At 38.7% G+C, this 14,089-nt stretch overlaps 1 protein-coding gene across 1 annotated transcript; it reads right to left on the minus strand.

Annotated features, from left to right (window-relative positions):
• Window positions 1-576, minus strand: LOC138017787 (uncharacterized). Its single transcript, XM_068864767.1, has one exon. It carries the CDS (start codon window positions 574-576, stop codon window positions 1-3), a length of 576 nt encoding a protein of 191 aa, XP_068720868.1.
• Window positions 577-14,089: the final 13,513 nt, after the last annotated feature.

Genomic DNA, 14,089 nt, shown 5'->3' on the forward strand with positions numbered 1-14,089 from the left:
TCAATGCTCAACAATAGTTTTGTCACTGCAATGGCCTCCATTCAGATCCGAAACAAAAGTTAAAGTACCATTAGGTGCAATTGCACCAAGTCCCTTGGCAGTATTGTGGGACTTATATGTAGAGTAAGTATCAGATTGTGCATGGAAACATGACGGCTTTTCAAAAAATAATTCTGTACAGTCAACGATAACGCTTGTGAGAGGGTGTTTTTGCTGAAACACCTCAGGCATTGTTTCTTTAATGGTCTTTTTTGTAGCCCAAACAGGAAGTTGAATTAATCTCGAATAAAGCAAGTCGAGGCGAGTGGCTAAAATCCTTGTGTCCTCTGATACACTTATGTCATAGTTATCAGCAAGTACTTTCTCTGGAATATTAACTCTCAATCGACTCAAAGTTAAAAAAAGCGCCTCATCGGGTTCTAAGAAGCGCCTTTTTCCCTTCTTTTCTATGTCAGGAAATTGTACCTTGGCATTATCAGAGCCCCAGTAACTCAGTCGATAACAAATTCTATGGGCATTCAGGAAGTTGAATAATGTGACAAATTGACCATAGGTCAGGCCAATGTAATACGTCATATCTGTTTCTGAATCTTTAAACTGTGTCAACCCAAATTTGAAAATGGACAATTCACGTTCCAGTGATTCCTTTAAATGTTTAAATGTATTTGGAGGTCTTATCGCAATCATTCAATCTGTTGTTGTGTACCATCACAGTTGGAGTCGACAGTTTCTGTTGTGCTCAAAGCTGATGGACCTGGTGAAGGTGGTGTCTCTTGGCTATATGTTGGGTGATAATCGTTAGTGAGATTTAGCCAAAGGAAAAATAACTGGAATATTGTTCATGTAGGTTTTTTTCCCTCCCTCGAAATGCAAGTTGCATACTCGTTGACTGGTAGTTGGGGCGAAATGTTTCCCTGAATTTTTTGCACCAAGCGACGTCTTAACTTTTCGTCTTAGGAAAACCATAGCAAGAGAGATTCCGATCTCTCTTGCTGTTGCTGAAACACCCAGGGACACAGCAAGTGAATCCACCTCCACTATGAGACGCCATTTTGTTTTCCAATGACTACAACTACCAGCATGCAGCACGCTTGTGACATAGTCATGCAAATGTGCTATTGCCTTCATGTCTGCCATTACTTGTACATAGCTGTCTGAGATGGACATTAGGCTTTTACACAAGTTGCTCGGATTTCTGTCAAAAGGTGCTCCAAAAATCTTCAGAAGTTGCCTAAAAGTTGCTCATTTTAAGAAAACGTTGCTCAAAAGTTGCTCATTTCTCAAGTCAAAAAATCAGTTTTTACAACTAGTTAAAGTAAATTCTTGCAGATTTAAGCCAATATACACTAATTATTTGTAACATCTGCTAATATTTCAATCCCTCCACTTATATCCTATTGTAGATCTGTTAATGGAGTACTATCCAGACCAAATGAAAATGCATAATGTCTGTCTTCATTATCGACTATTTGACTTTAGATAAGTCATACCTGTTTTCATTATCATTCAATTATCCTAAAAAATATAACTTTCATACAATACAATACATACAATACATACTTAATTGACCGCTCCCCATAGGGGCTTTTCAGGGCCAATGAAACACAACGAAACGACAGAACAGAACAACAACAACTGTTAAGAATCCCAACTGGCTGGAGGCAAACCAGTTGGCTATTTACAAGAGCAGCTGGAAAAGTTGAACCAGGGACTACCAGGATCAAATTCAACGAGTGTTCATGACGCGTCTTGAACCAGGGATCTCCAGCTCTCAAGGAGAGCGCCCTAACCACTGGGCCACACTGCCTCCGACGAATAATGTCTGTTTTCATTATCAACTAAACATCTTGAAACAAACAAACAACTTGAAATTATCTACAAATTCAGTGACTGTTGTATTCATATTTGTGTCCACTATGATGACTCATTGGATCTTTCTCCTCTGGTTGCCATTGTAACGCAGCATAACAGATGCTTCTACAGTTTCCTCAAGTGCATTCTCCTGCTGATGAGTGAAAAAATGCTTCACAAGGCTGAAAACTCTTTCAGCCGAAGCAGAACTTGGCTGCACTAGAAGCAACTTGTGGGCGACAGCTTACCAATTAGGGATATTGCGTTCATGCCTGGCCCACCACTGTACTTGCTCCTCTTCCTCATCAATATCTGTGCCATCAGCAACTGCTAAGTAATTAGGATGCTCATTAACAAGACCAGCAATAGTTGTGTCAGCATCGAGAAAACTAAAGTTTTGGAGTTCTTCCACAGATGCATCATTTGGGCGGAGCTGTTGGACCTGAACTGGGCAGCATAATCTTGCACTTTTAAGTGCACGAACAAGGCCATGGAATTATTGACTGAACTTTCGTTGAAAGAAATGAAGCCCAGGCATTATGCATGCCTTTGTTCTGGTCTCAAGCTTATTGTACAGAAGCAGGTTTCCATTGGCCTGTTGGCGAGCCACTCCCTCAAGGTTACGATATGCATCTACTGTCAGTGAGTGTGCCACAGTAGCTAGGTGCTCATAGCAAGTGAATATAAGTGGCACATCCCCTTCTAGATAGTATATATATAGGTGGCTGTGACAAAGTGTGATCCTCCATCAACAAGTGCTGCTAGCTCCAACTCCAAGTCTTTAACATCAGATGAATCATTGAAGATATCCAGGAGTTGTCGTCTTGTAGCAGGAACAAGATGGTTGTTCTCCCTTAAAAAGTGTTCCACATCTCCAAATGAGTAGTACTTGCTTCATGACTTCTCACTTGCTCCACCATCTTGTTGCGCTAAATGTCTTCATATCAGTCCCTGTTCTAGCCTTCCAAGCAAGGCGTACTCCAGCACTGTGAGAAAACTTGTAAAACGCGGAATTCAAAATGTTTCCCAACAGTGTCAATGGTGTGTGAAAAACATTTTTCAAACTCATTAATAATTCATAAGCCAAAAACAAAAGAAATCACTACCGTGAAGGAAGTCTTAATTAGCATAAAATTTCGCCAACTTTGATCCCAAATATCTCTTAAAATACTGATTCCTTTGAGAAGCAATATCAAACACTCGAAAGAGTGTTTCATCGGATATCCCAACCACCTCGAAATCGGTTAAAAAACTTGGCCTTCGGCCTCGCTTTTCAACTCGCTTCTCAGTGTTTGAATATCCGATGAAGCACTCCTTCTCATCTTTGATATATTACGTAATATCTAGCAGCTGAGGAAAATAGCACTTAACCTGCTCCAAAGCAGCATGATTAACTTAAGCTCCATCTGTCATGGCTGCAAGGAGTCGACCAGGGCGAATTAAGTATTCAACAGCTAAAGATTGGATCAGGCACTGAGCAAGTTCATTGGCTTTTAAGTTCTTAGCCAAGACTTGAAGTCTTATTAGGCGCTGCTGAACCTTCCACTAGCTATCAACAAAGCGTACAACAATTGGAAGAGCTTCTCCTAGCCTTGTACTCCCGTCAAAAATGACTGAGAAGGCGTCCACCTGTAAAAGTTCTGTTCTTAGAGTTGTCTTCTCTTTCTTGATGACTGATGGTATCATTTGCAAAAAATGGCCATGTGCAGTCAATTGGTGTCCATACTTTTGTGAAAACAAACGAAGATGATCAATTTTCGACACAGGAATTCCTGCTGATAACAAACTTTCAACTAAATCAAATCTAAATAATCTCATGTCTTCGAGCAATGTCTCCCCTTTTGGGTTTTCTTTCTCGTCATTTCTTCGAAGGAATGTCAAAAGAGATTGGTCCCTCTTCTTGCTGTTCTGTATAGCTTTCTTGACGTCATTGTGTTTTGCCGAGCCGATGTGCTTGGGAACAGTGCTTTTCTTTTTACTAAGAGTTTCACTGCATGCATCGCATCACAGCATGTTGTTACTTGTGTCGCTAAGAAGCTCATTCTTGTTTTCCCTGACTCGTTGAAAAGCTTTCACTTTAGGATCCTCTTGTCCGCGAATATTTTTCTTTCCTCCTGCCTCGTTTCTTTGGATTTTCCTCTTCCTTACAATCGCAGCCTTTTCAGGCTCTTAATATCTGCTCCACGTGCTTTTGCTACGTTGATCGGGTCGATACTTGAGTCTTCACTAGCAGAGTCCTCCGAGTTGGAATATGTTTCGCTTGAACATTAGAAGTTATTTTGAAAACGTGTACGCATGGATACCGCTGACCGTATACCGCTACAGAATCGCAGGCAACCCAAAAGCTATAGTAATCCGTGATCACCACAAAGCTAGCAGGAAAAGCCTGATTATCGAATTAAACATTGACATTTTTTTTCAGATAATGCAAAAAAGGCTTTTTGTTACTCAAGAGGGATATATTGTCTCCAATTAAAAGAAGTTGCCTCACAGTTGCTCGAATCCAAAAGTTGCTAAAAATTGCCTTGTATAAAAGCCTAATGGCCATAACACTTTAGTATGCCCAATTTCTTTTTTGCTTTTGCCTTTGCATTTTGGGGAGTGTACATTCTCTGAATGCTCATCATCTTGGCTTTGCAATCCAAAGTACTTCATTGCAGGAGCTATACAGCGTGCATCAGTCGCATCAACAATTAAATTTCTAGACTGGAAAAAATGTTTACATGTTACATAAAATATGTGGAATATTTGGATTTAGCAAGCTTGCACAGTTGCTTCGTGTAGAAAGAGAAATTGTGATCTCAAAGGAACATTGATTTCTCTATTGAACTACAATAGACATGTCTACCTCTGTAACATGAAAATTGTTATAAATCGTCACTCAATTGGACAACAAATGATGACAACAACCTATCAAGACTTGAATTGACTGACAAAATGATGCAGTGTGAAGATACAAAACAAGTTTTTGTCATTTTGATCAGCAATTTTAATCTATTGTGTAAGAGTTTTAAACATTTAAAGTATAACTAAAGTTCCATCACCACGAAAATTATTATTGTCAATATGGTAATATGATTATAACTGTTGTTGTTCATTTTGTAAAATTAATACTGACAATCGTCTCAGTTTTCACTTCAATAAGCAAATATTGACTTAACATGCCATTTCCCAGTTCATTTCATGTTTTGCATCTCCAGTTATATTTGTTCGGGACGTGGCACATCGCCACTCGTACAGATTGCCCATATCATTTGCACTCTTTTTGTTCCAGGGGAATTTAAATGTCACCTGTCAAATTATGGCAAAAGGAGGAAATGTTAAGACAAAAATAATGAATTGGCAAAAGAAAAGAACACAATAAAATCTGATTTATCTTCGAGTTAGATATCATGAGTGTTAGTGTAGAGAAAAAAAAGGAAGTTAGAGTCCATCAAAATAACTTTTGTATTCAGGAGTAGTCATTTTATATTGCCATCCACATACTGCCATAAAGCGCATTTTGGCATGCCAGCTTGGTGCTGTTGGTAGAAAGCAATCCAGACTCGCAGATTGTGTTCTTCCCATTTGCCTCAGCCTCTGGACACCAGTTGCTCTCTCACAGGTCAGCTGGTCACCACCAAAAACAACTTTGTTAACACCATCTGGTACTTACTCATGCAGAGAGTTTCAAGAATATTAGTTAGCGTTCTGTATTGTTTTGATTTCAAAGATTAAGCCAAGAGAGTTCCCCTCAGACTTCACAAATTTTGAAGGAGAGCTCCCCCAAAAAACTGTCAGCCAACTGTCAGTTGTCTGTGGTCTGAGAGGACTGTGATGCTGATGGCTCTGGTCGCTCTGGTGCCCTACGTTGCTTTTGGCCTGTTTGTGGCATACACAACACCTCTTTTTGCAAAGGAATATTGAGTGGTCACCACCGCAGATTATACATTTGAGAATTTTCTGAGACATTTTTCAGAATAAGTTGTGTTCAAGGCAAGTTGGAATGATACTGATGGGTTTTTGAGCTAAGTGAAAGTAATAGGGTAAATGAGCCTTTGAAACCTTACTGTGGATCATAATCCAAGGTTGATACTGGATGTCATAATCACGTTAATAAGGGTGGACGAAGTTACAGTCACGCAAGTTGGTTCCTTGATCTGCGACAGGTTCACACTATTACACAGGTCTTGTAAAGCTGCAGCTTCCGGGGAACGCGGTTTCAACATATCACAGTTCAGGTCAGCATAGACGATGTTTTTCCGGAATGTTAGCGCTTGAGAATACTTGTCCATGAATAATAATAATATTATTATTAATTTAATTCTTGAACGCATTTAAAAATCTCAATGCTTTTACAATATATAAAAATGATAAATAAAATAAATAAAACAATTATATTTACATGTATTAATAAATAATAGAAAAACAATATACTGAAAAACTCATGAAATCAAAAAAGTTAGTTACTAAAAAGATATGTTTTTAATTTTTTCTTAAAAATGTCTATCGATGGTGAAGATTTAACGTCACTTGGTAAATTGTTCCATAACTTTGGAGCACATACAGAGAATACTCTGTCACCAAAAGTTGTTGTTCTTGATTTGGGCACTCTAAGAAGATATTGGTTATTGGAAGGCAAGTTCTGTTGATTCTTGTATGGCTGAATCAATTCACTGAGATATGTTGGTGCGAATCCATACAAAACTTTATACGTAAGAAGTAGTATCTTAAACTTGATACGATTATGTATGGTAAGCCAGTGAAGATCGTTTAATATTGGTGTAATATGTTCTTTTATACTGGAAAGTGTCACCACCCTCGCTGCTGTGTTTTGCATACGTTGAAGACGCTCAATCTGATATAAAGGTAGACCAAACATCAAGCTGTTACAGTTATCAAGACGAGACCTAACAAACGCGTGAACAAGACGTTCAATAGTTGCTCGATCCAGGTGTTTTCTGATCTTTCCAATGTTGCGAAGAGCAAACGAAGCGCTCCCACAAATACTGCTGATGTGAGATTTGAAGTTCATGTGTTTATCGAAGAAAACACCCAAATCCTTCACTTGACCTTGTGGAAATATCGTTGAATTACCAACTTTGACCTCAGGTGTACTAGGAAGATTACGTGAGAAATTAGAAAATACATGCAAGATCTCAGTCTTAGAGTCATTCCGGATAAGAAAGTTCTCAACCGACCATGACCATGTCCATGACCATGAAGTCATTAACAAAACAGGACACCAGACAATACTCGGGTCAATACGCTTCACAAAGCACAATGGATCTTAGCTTCTTTAGCTGAATTTGTACCTACAACTGTTGGAATACTGTCTCAGAAGTGGCCCTCATTTCGTTAAGACATTTTACTTTAAGTGACGATCTGTGGAGAGAAATAATCAAAGTAAAAGCGCTATTTAGCACTAAAGTTAAAAGTTTCAAGCTAAAATTTATGCAGCCACACCTAGGCGAGATACAGACCAATATCATACCAATTGATGAGTAACACCAGAGCAACCACAGAAAAGAATGAGGGAAATAGTCAATGCAAACGTTATGTAGACATACATGACACACACTAGTTAACTTCCTGGCCTTGTAAACCAGACAGATAACCTTACTTGACCTTTGGATTTTATTTTTTTTGAATATTGAGGGCTGTCAACCACTATCGTCTCCACAAATTGTGAATTGATAGTGTTGTGATGATAGATGACGTCATAGCGCATGTGACTTTATTTCTGATGATGTCATATTATGTCTTTTATGCAAAAGCAAAGTACACCGTCACACAAGACCTCACACAGCCAAGGCAAAAGTGAAAAAACAGTCCCTAAAAAAAGTAATGCAAAAATTTCAACGTCTTTGATACATGTGAATTTGGTGTGTATGTTGTGCCTTTCTGCTGTCAGGCTAATTAGTTTTTAATTTATTGTGATTTCCCAATGTTGCGGGTGGTGAGACCGTATATTGCCATTTCACAAGGTTTGGTTAATGATGTGCAGAACTTTGTTACAGCAAAATCAATCTGCAATAAAGCAAAACATTAAAAACAATGTCAAAGAACCGGCCATTTGAAACTATGTAAAAACTGCATCTTTTAACATGGTGACCTCGTGTTCTCACAAGGACCTACACCCTTTGCATGCACCAAAAACAGCGCAACAAAGGAAACAAAGCTGGGCTGCAGGCGCAGCAGTAACATGGCTCCCCAAAAATTTAGACTACATTTTTCAAAAATAGGCACGCTTGCGTACGTGTGGTAGTGCAGTAACACAGTGCTTTATTCCATATTGTCAACTGAGGTGCATTTTGTCTTCCAGTAGTGTAAAATAGTACACAATATTGTTTTGGTATCGTAAATCACTATAATGCCATGGTAGATGTCTTAGGTAAATAGGGCCTTCAGAAGATATGTGGTTAGTAGGAAAATACTAAACCCAGAAAGACTAAAAAAATAAAAGGGAATCAAGAAACAATGGCTTTTAAGGCTGACATGTTGATCATTTTTAAGTTCCCTTACAACTTCTTTTTCACCACAAGGTTAAGCGTGCAATCTGAGCATCTGACAGCTTTCTAAGATTTCTTCATCCTGCTTTCAGGAAAATCTAACATACCCAGAAAACACTAGTAGTTTTTTCCAGAGCCAACTAGACTTTCTTTTACATGTCAACGCTAGCGTTCGGTTTTACTAGTTCTTCTCAGAGGACGATTCGATGAGCTATTGTAGCATGGAAGACCCATGGGTTAATGTTCTTGGGATACTCTTAAACATCACTATGTTCTGCGATATTGAACTGAATCCAGGTCCAGACCTACTATCTATGGCTGCAGCAAATCAAACCAAAGACTCTAACTGTAATAACTGCAATGACATTTTTCCTTCGGAACATCGCCATATTGAGCGGATCATTATCAGTCGCAATACCTTGCTATCACCTTGCAAGTTTGGGTGGAAACCTCCTATGGAAGCTGTGATTACTTGTTAAGCTTTGGGGATCCTTAAGGACGTTCGAGCCCATTGCTACTGCACATCTTTTCGCGCATGTCACGCACATGTCATGCATCGCAGACCACAAAGGTAAACACTATGCTAAAGGCACAAACATTTTCACAAGAATGGAATTTGAATGCATGTGGCATCATGGGATAGCTGTGGACCCAGGTCTTCTCGGAAATGTCACGCAATGATGTGACAGTGCGAATAGACAATCGCTTTGAGAACTTCGCAACGATTTCACTCTCTTGAATGCTCGGTGACCCCCATTTTTCTTTCCGTAGATCACTTCCTTTCCTGATTTTGTCCATTTTAACAAAAAAACAAAAAAATCTGTATGTGAGAAGTTACAAATATTTCGCTTTTTATGCTCTCGTGCGACCAAAATTTTCTTTCTTTGACTAATATGCATCGTTTTTCAAGGTCTATTTCACCTCAAAAAAAGACATCAGCTTCAAAAGTTTGTTTAGTTATATTAGTTATGTTGACCTGATCTAAATTTCACTAATGTACTTTTTTATTGCTGGCAGTTGTAAGCTAAGATCGTCTTAAAATAAGGCCATCTTCTAAAAGTGCACCTCGTGATCTCAAAAACGAGGACAGTGATCCCCCATTTTTTTGCCTTTTTGGCAAAAGTAGATCATTACTTTTCTGTGTGGCGAGTATTAAAAAAATCTGTATGTGGGAACGTTTTGGGCGCAAACATCCTTAAATATAGAGGGAAGCGTGGTGGCCAATGCAAGAGACTGCACGCTTGTTGTCTCAACTGCCTAGAACAAAACATCAGTGTTGTGACAGGTAACAGAGAAGGAACATGCAAGATGTGGGTTAAGCCTATAGCTGGAGAAAGATGTCTTGCTTGCCGGTTTTGAATGTACGTAGGAAGACTGAGTTTGCTGTGCCAAAGTTCATGTTTATCAACATTTGCTCTCTGACTAAAACTAAGAATCGAGTAAGGGCACCTATTGCACTTGAAGCAGATGAGAAAAATATGGATATTGATATTTGTGTTGTTTCAGAAACACATCTGAAACCAGACATGGCCGATGCTATTGTGAATATACCAAATTACTTGAACTGGGATAATGTGCTCGCTGCTCCTGATGTTCAGCAAGCGGTTTGTGTTTTGGAAGAAAAGATTCACGGACATATGGACAGTTGTATGCTGGTCAGAACTGCATCTATGTTGTCATTTGATCCGCCGCGGATGGCTCCACTCCTTAACTCAATGCTCAGAACAGACCGTGTGTTATTAACAAAAGAATAGCTAACATCATCTCGAAAAATAGGAGAAAGTTTATGGCTGCCCTTCCAGGTAGTTGTGCTTGGTGGAAAGGAGTTGATGCTGTGTAGGCCTCCATTTCCTTCTGCGGTACAAATCTGTTTTAAACGCTCCTGGCGGAGGTAGTACCAGCCTTGTCTTTCCTGTTATAAACAGCATACTAAGGTGATAATCGTGGGGCTGAAAGAGGGTCACTGGCTGTCTCTACCGTCAAAGGTCTGCTGTTGACTGTGTACTCTGCTTCACATAGGAACGTCTTCAGTGATTCTTCATCCAGGCGGTTGCCATGCTCTCTGATAAGACTATTTACGATACTCCTGATTGACCAGATCTGTCTTTCCCAAACGCCGCCGAAGTTACTTGAACAGACCATTACTTGAATACTGTGCGCCCATGTTCCACCACGCCATACCTAGGTATCTCAGCGAGGACCTCGAGAGAATTGAAAAGCGGGCGCTTAATGTTTTTTCTCCAGGGCACAGTTATTGCAATAATCTTGCCTGCTTTGGCCTCAAAACCCTACAGAGTAGACATGAAACAAAACACTATGTCTTAAACTCTTTCAATCAATTTTAAGTGATGAGCATTTTAGCAATCTTGTCCCCCCAAGACACAAGGCCTCTTACAATCTTAGACACTTGCCATGTTTTCGCACTGACCGTTATAAAAGATCTTTTATCCCAGCAATGAGCAAATATATTAATTCGTAGTTTTAAGTACATTTCGAGCCGACATATATATTTTTAGTCTTAGATTTTTTAGCCTTAGAGTCATTAATTGTAATTCTTATCTAACTTGTAAATAGTCTTATATTGTTATAATAGTTAATTTATTCTTTGTAATTAATTACGCAATTCAGCCTACTGGCTGCTACGTTTTTATTGTCAATAAACTGTCAAATAATAAATAAATGTCAAATAAATAAATAGAAGTTATCGGCAGATGCTGGATTCGTAACCCAATTGATGTTGACCTTGAGGAGCTCTGCCTTGATTTTCTGTTTATCCATTTCTACAGCAGCTCTGTTGAGTTCAGCTTCTACACCAATGAAATTCATCCCTCTATTGGAGCGAATCTGTATGGTTGGTCCTCTTCTACAGATAAATCAATGCAATGCCTGTGTAATAATAATAATAATAATAATAATAATAATAATAATAATAATGTTGTTTAATAAAACCCAACTGAGAGTCTCTCCGAACAGGGTCCTTCCACACCAGAACGGGCAGGTAACAACACAGATAGAAGAAACACTAGACAGAAATGCATGGACGCGAGAGGATTACATTGAAGTCATGTTCTGTTATTACAAGGCAAAGGTAGACCCCAGTGAAGGAGTAACAAAACATACATCTAGAATGTGGAGGAAAAGAAACCCAAATGAAAGACCCAATCTAACAGACAACGCACTGATGAACCAACGTAGATTTATTGAAAAACAAAACAAACTAACAGGAATCGAACTAGATAACATCAAGCAACGGGTTGAAAATGAATTGAATGTACAAAACAACCAAAAAAGTAGTGCAGCAGATGGTGTGGTTGTACAAGAAACCAACAGCCGTCATGAGGGTTCAATTGAAGAAGAGGTAGAACCATCACAAAATTCATCTGAGATCAATGCAAAATGTGTTCGCAACATGAAGAGACAGTGGGTCATATTATATCTGGATGTGAGGTCTTAGCCAAAACAGAGTACATCACCAGGCACAACAATGCTGCAGCATATCTCCATTGGAGTATCTGTAAAGATCATGATCTCAAGATTACAGACAAATGGTACCAACACGCACCAGAGACTCTGATGCATAATAAAGACAACAACCTCACCATCATGTGGGGTATGCCAGTCAATACTGATAGAACTATAACAGCGCACATACCTGACATCATTGTTAAAGATTCAGTAAATTCCACCTGTAAACTGATTGATATATGACTGTCCCATCAGATAGGAACATTGCATTGAAGGAAATCGAAAAGAAAAGCAAGTTTAAAGATTTAGAAGTTGAAATACAGAGAATGAGGCAGGTGAAAAGCATAGTGATCCCTGTACTTGTTGGTGCGCTTGGCACAGTAAAAAAAGGATGGTAGAAAACATCGAGAAAGTAGCAAAGAGTGCTTCTGTGACAGAGATTCAAAAGATCTGCATGATGGGATCTGTGCGAATCCTCAGAAAGGTGCTGAGTATTTGAACACAAAGATTGACTTGAGTGACTGATGCCCCAGGTGCATGGTTTGTGCCCGGCTGATGCACTAAAAGAACTCCAGCAAAGACTGACTCTACACAGCCAGGCATGAAAGGATGCTAAGGCCGATATACCACTGCTTACTGGATAAGTACAATTTCCAGGAAAGTGATCATGGAAAGCTATGGTACCAACAGAGCCTACCGCATGCAGTGCTTGAAAATGAGAAGGCAAAGATATATTGGAATGTGCCCTTTATCCTTGAGAAGCCACCCGAAAATGTAGCCAATAAGTCTGACGTAATTGTACGTGATGAAGAAACCAACTTCTGGACTATTTGAAGGCACAGTCTGCCAAGTAGACAAAATTGCGGATCGATTCAAAGAAACACAAACAAAATACAGTTGTTTGCTCTGCGACCTAGCCTATGAGGGGCTGCGAGGCTGCCGGTGACCTTGCATTGATACAGCCCCGACTGCTTTTATCATGCAAATTGTGTTGTTGTAATTCTAATTAGTCCGTATTAACATTACAAAAGCACGGAGGTTTGTATCAAAACAGGGTCACTGGCAGCCTCGCTTCCATTCGTAGGCCAGGTAACTTAGCTACAACTGTAAAATGGTCTATTGAGAAATGACTTAAGATCAATTACAAACACTGACAAGGAACTGAGTTACCTTATCGAACGCTGCCAGAAATGGATTTTGAGCCAGAATGTAAATAGCGTTAAGAAGTTCTACGAATTTGTTTAAGCGGAAAAAGGAATGTAAATTGATGTAATTAACTAGCTAAGATTTAAAATACGCTGGTTGATGTAATAATGATATGCACAAAAGTAAATAGAATCTGCCATAATAATAATGATAATAATAATTCGTTATTTATATAGTGCTTTAGACAAAGCTCCAAAGCGCTTAACAAGAAATATGGAAACTATATAAAAATATAACAAAGATCCTAAAAACTATGAACAATCTCTTAACAATAAAAAGTGACATAATCTGAAGATCCACAGAAAGTTAAAAATAATCATTTACGAAATAAATAAGTTTTCAATTTAGTTTTAAGTTGATTTAAGTTTTCAGCAGATCTAATTTCGAATGGAAAAGAATTCAACAGTTTCGGGGCTGCAACGCTGAGCGTAGCTTGAAAGCGATCGTGTATGCAGTGAACATTTTGTGTCAGGTGAACTGGCAAGAGATTGGAATCGTTTTGAAATTGATCGGGTGGCCATGCAAAAACTAGGCCATTCGAAACGACAATAAGATTCGAGTAAGCTAAAAGTCAATCTGGAGAGAGATGAGCGACGTAAACGTCAACAAGAAACAATTGAGAAAAAAATAGCAGCAAATTTACAGAAAATATCTGAACCTGTGGTCAAACTATGGCGGGAATATTAACCGATGATGACAAATCTTTGTCCTTCTGTTGTTCTTTTTGAGTAACTTTAGTAAAGGACAAAGCAAAATGGAATTGTTTCCTCTTTGGAACCAAAATTGAACTTGAGAATTGGATAAGTCTAATGCTAAAGTTTGTTTTGTCCTCTAGATTATACTAGAAAGGGAAATTACTGTAAGGGCATTTGTCGTATCCGAAGAACTGAAATCCTTTCCCTGTTGAAATAGGAAGAGCAAAATGCAATTATATGAATGAATGAAAATACAATCTATGTAAAGCATCCTGGTTTCCTTACGTTTGTATATGGTTTAGATAATATAACATGTCTACTTTTAAATGAAAAAATGAAAGCAGCAATAATTTTGTGTGACTATGAAGACTGAAAGGTAGA

This window comes from Montipora capricornis, chromosome 9 (genome assembly GCF_036669925.1).
Source record: "Montipora capricornis isolate CH-2021 chromosome 9, ASM3666992v2, whole genome shotgun sequence".
In the NCBI taxonomy this organism is placed as follows: domain Eukaryota; kingdom Metazoa; phylum Cnidaria; class Anthozoa; order Scleractinia; family Acroporidae; genus Montipora; species Montipora capricornis.

Excerpts from the sequence above, each read along its gene's own strand:
- LOC138017787 (XM_068864767.1), bottom strand. The coding sequence starts at position 576 with ATGACGTATTACATTGGCCTGACCTATGGTCAATTTGTCACATTATTC.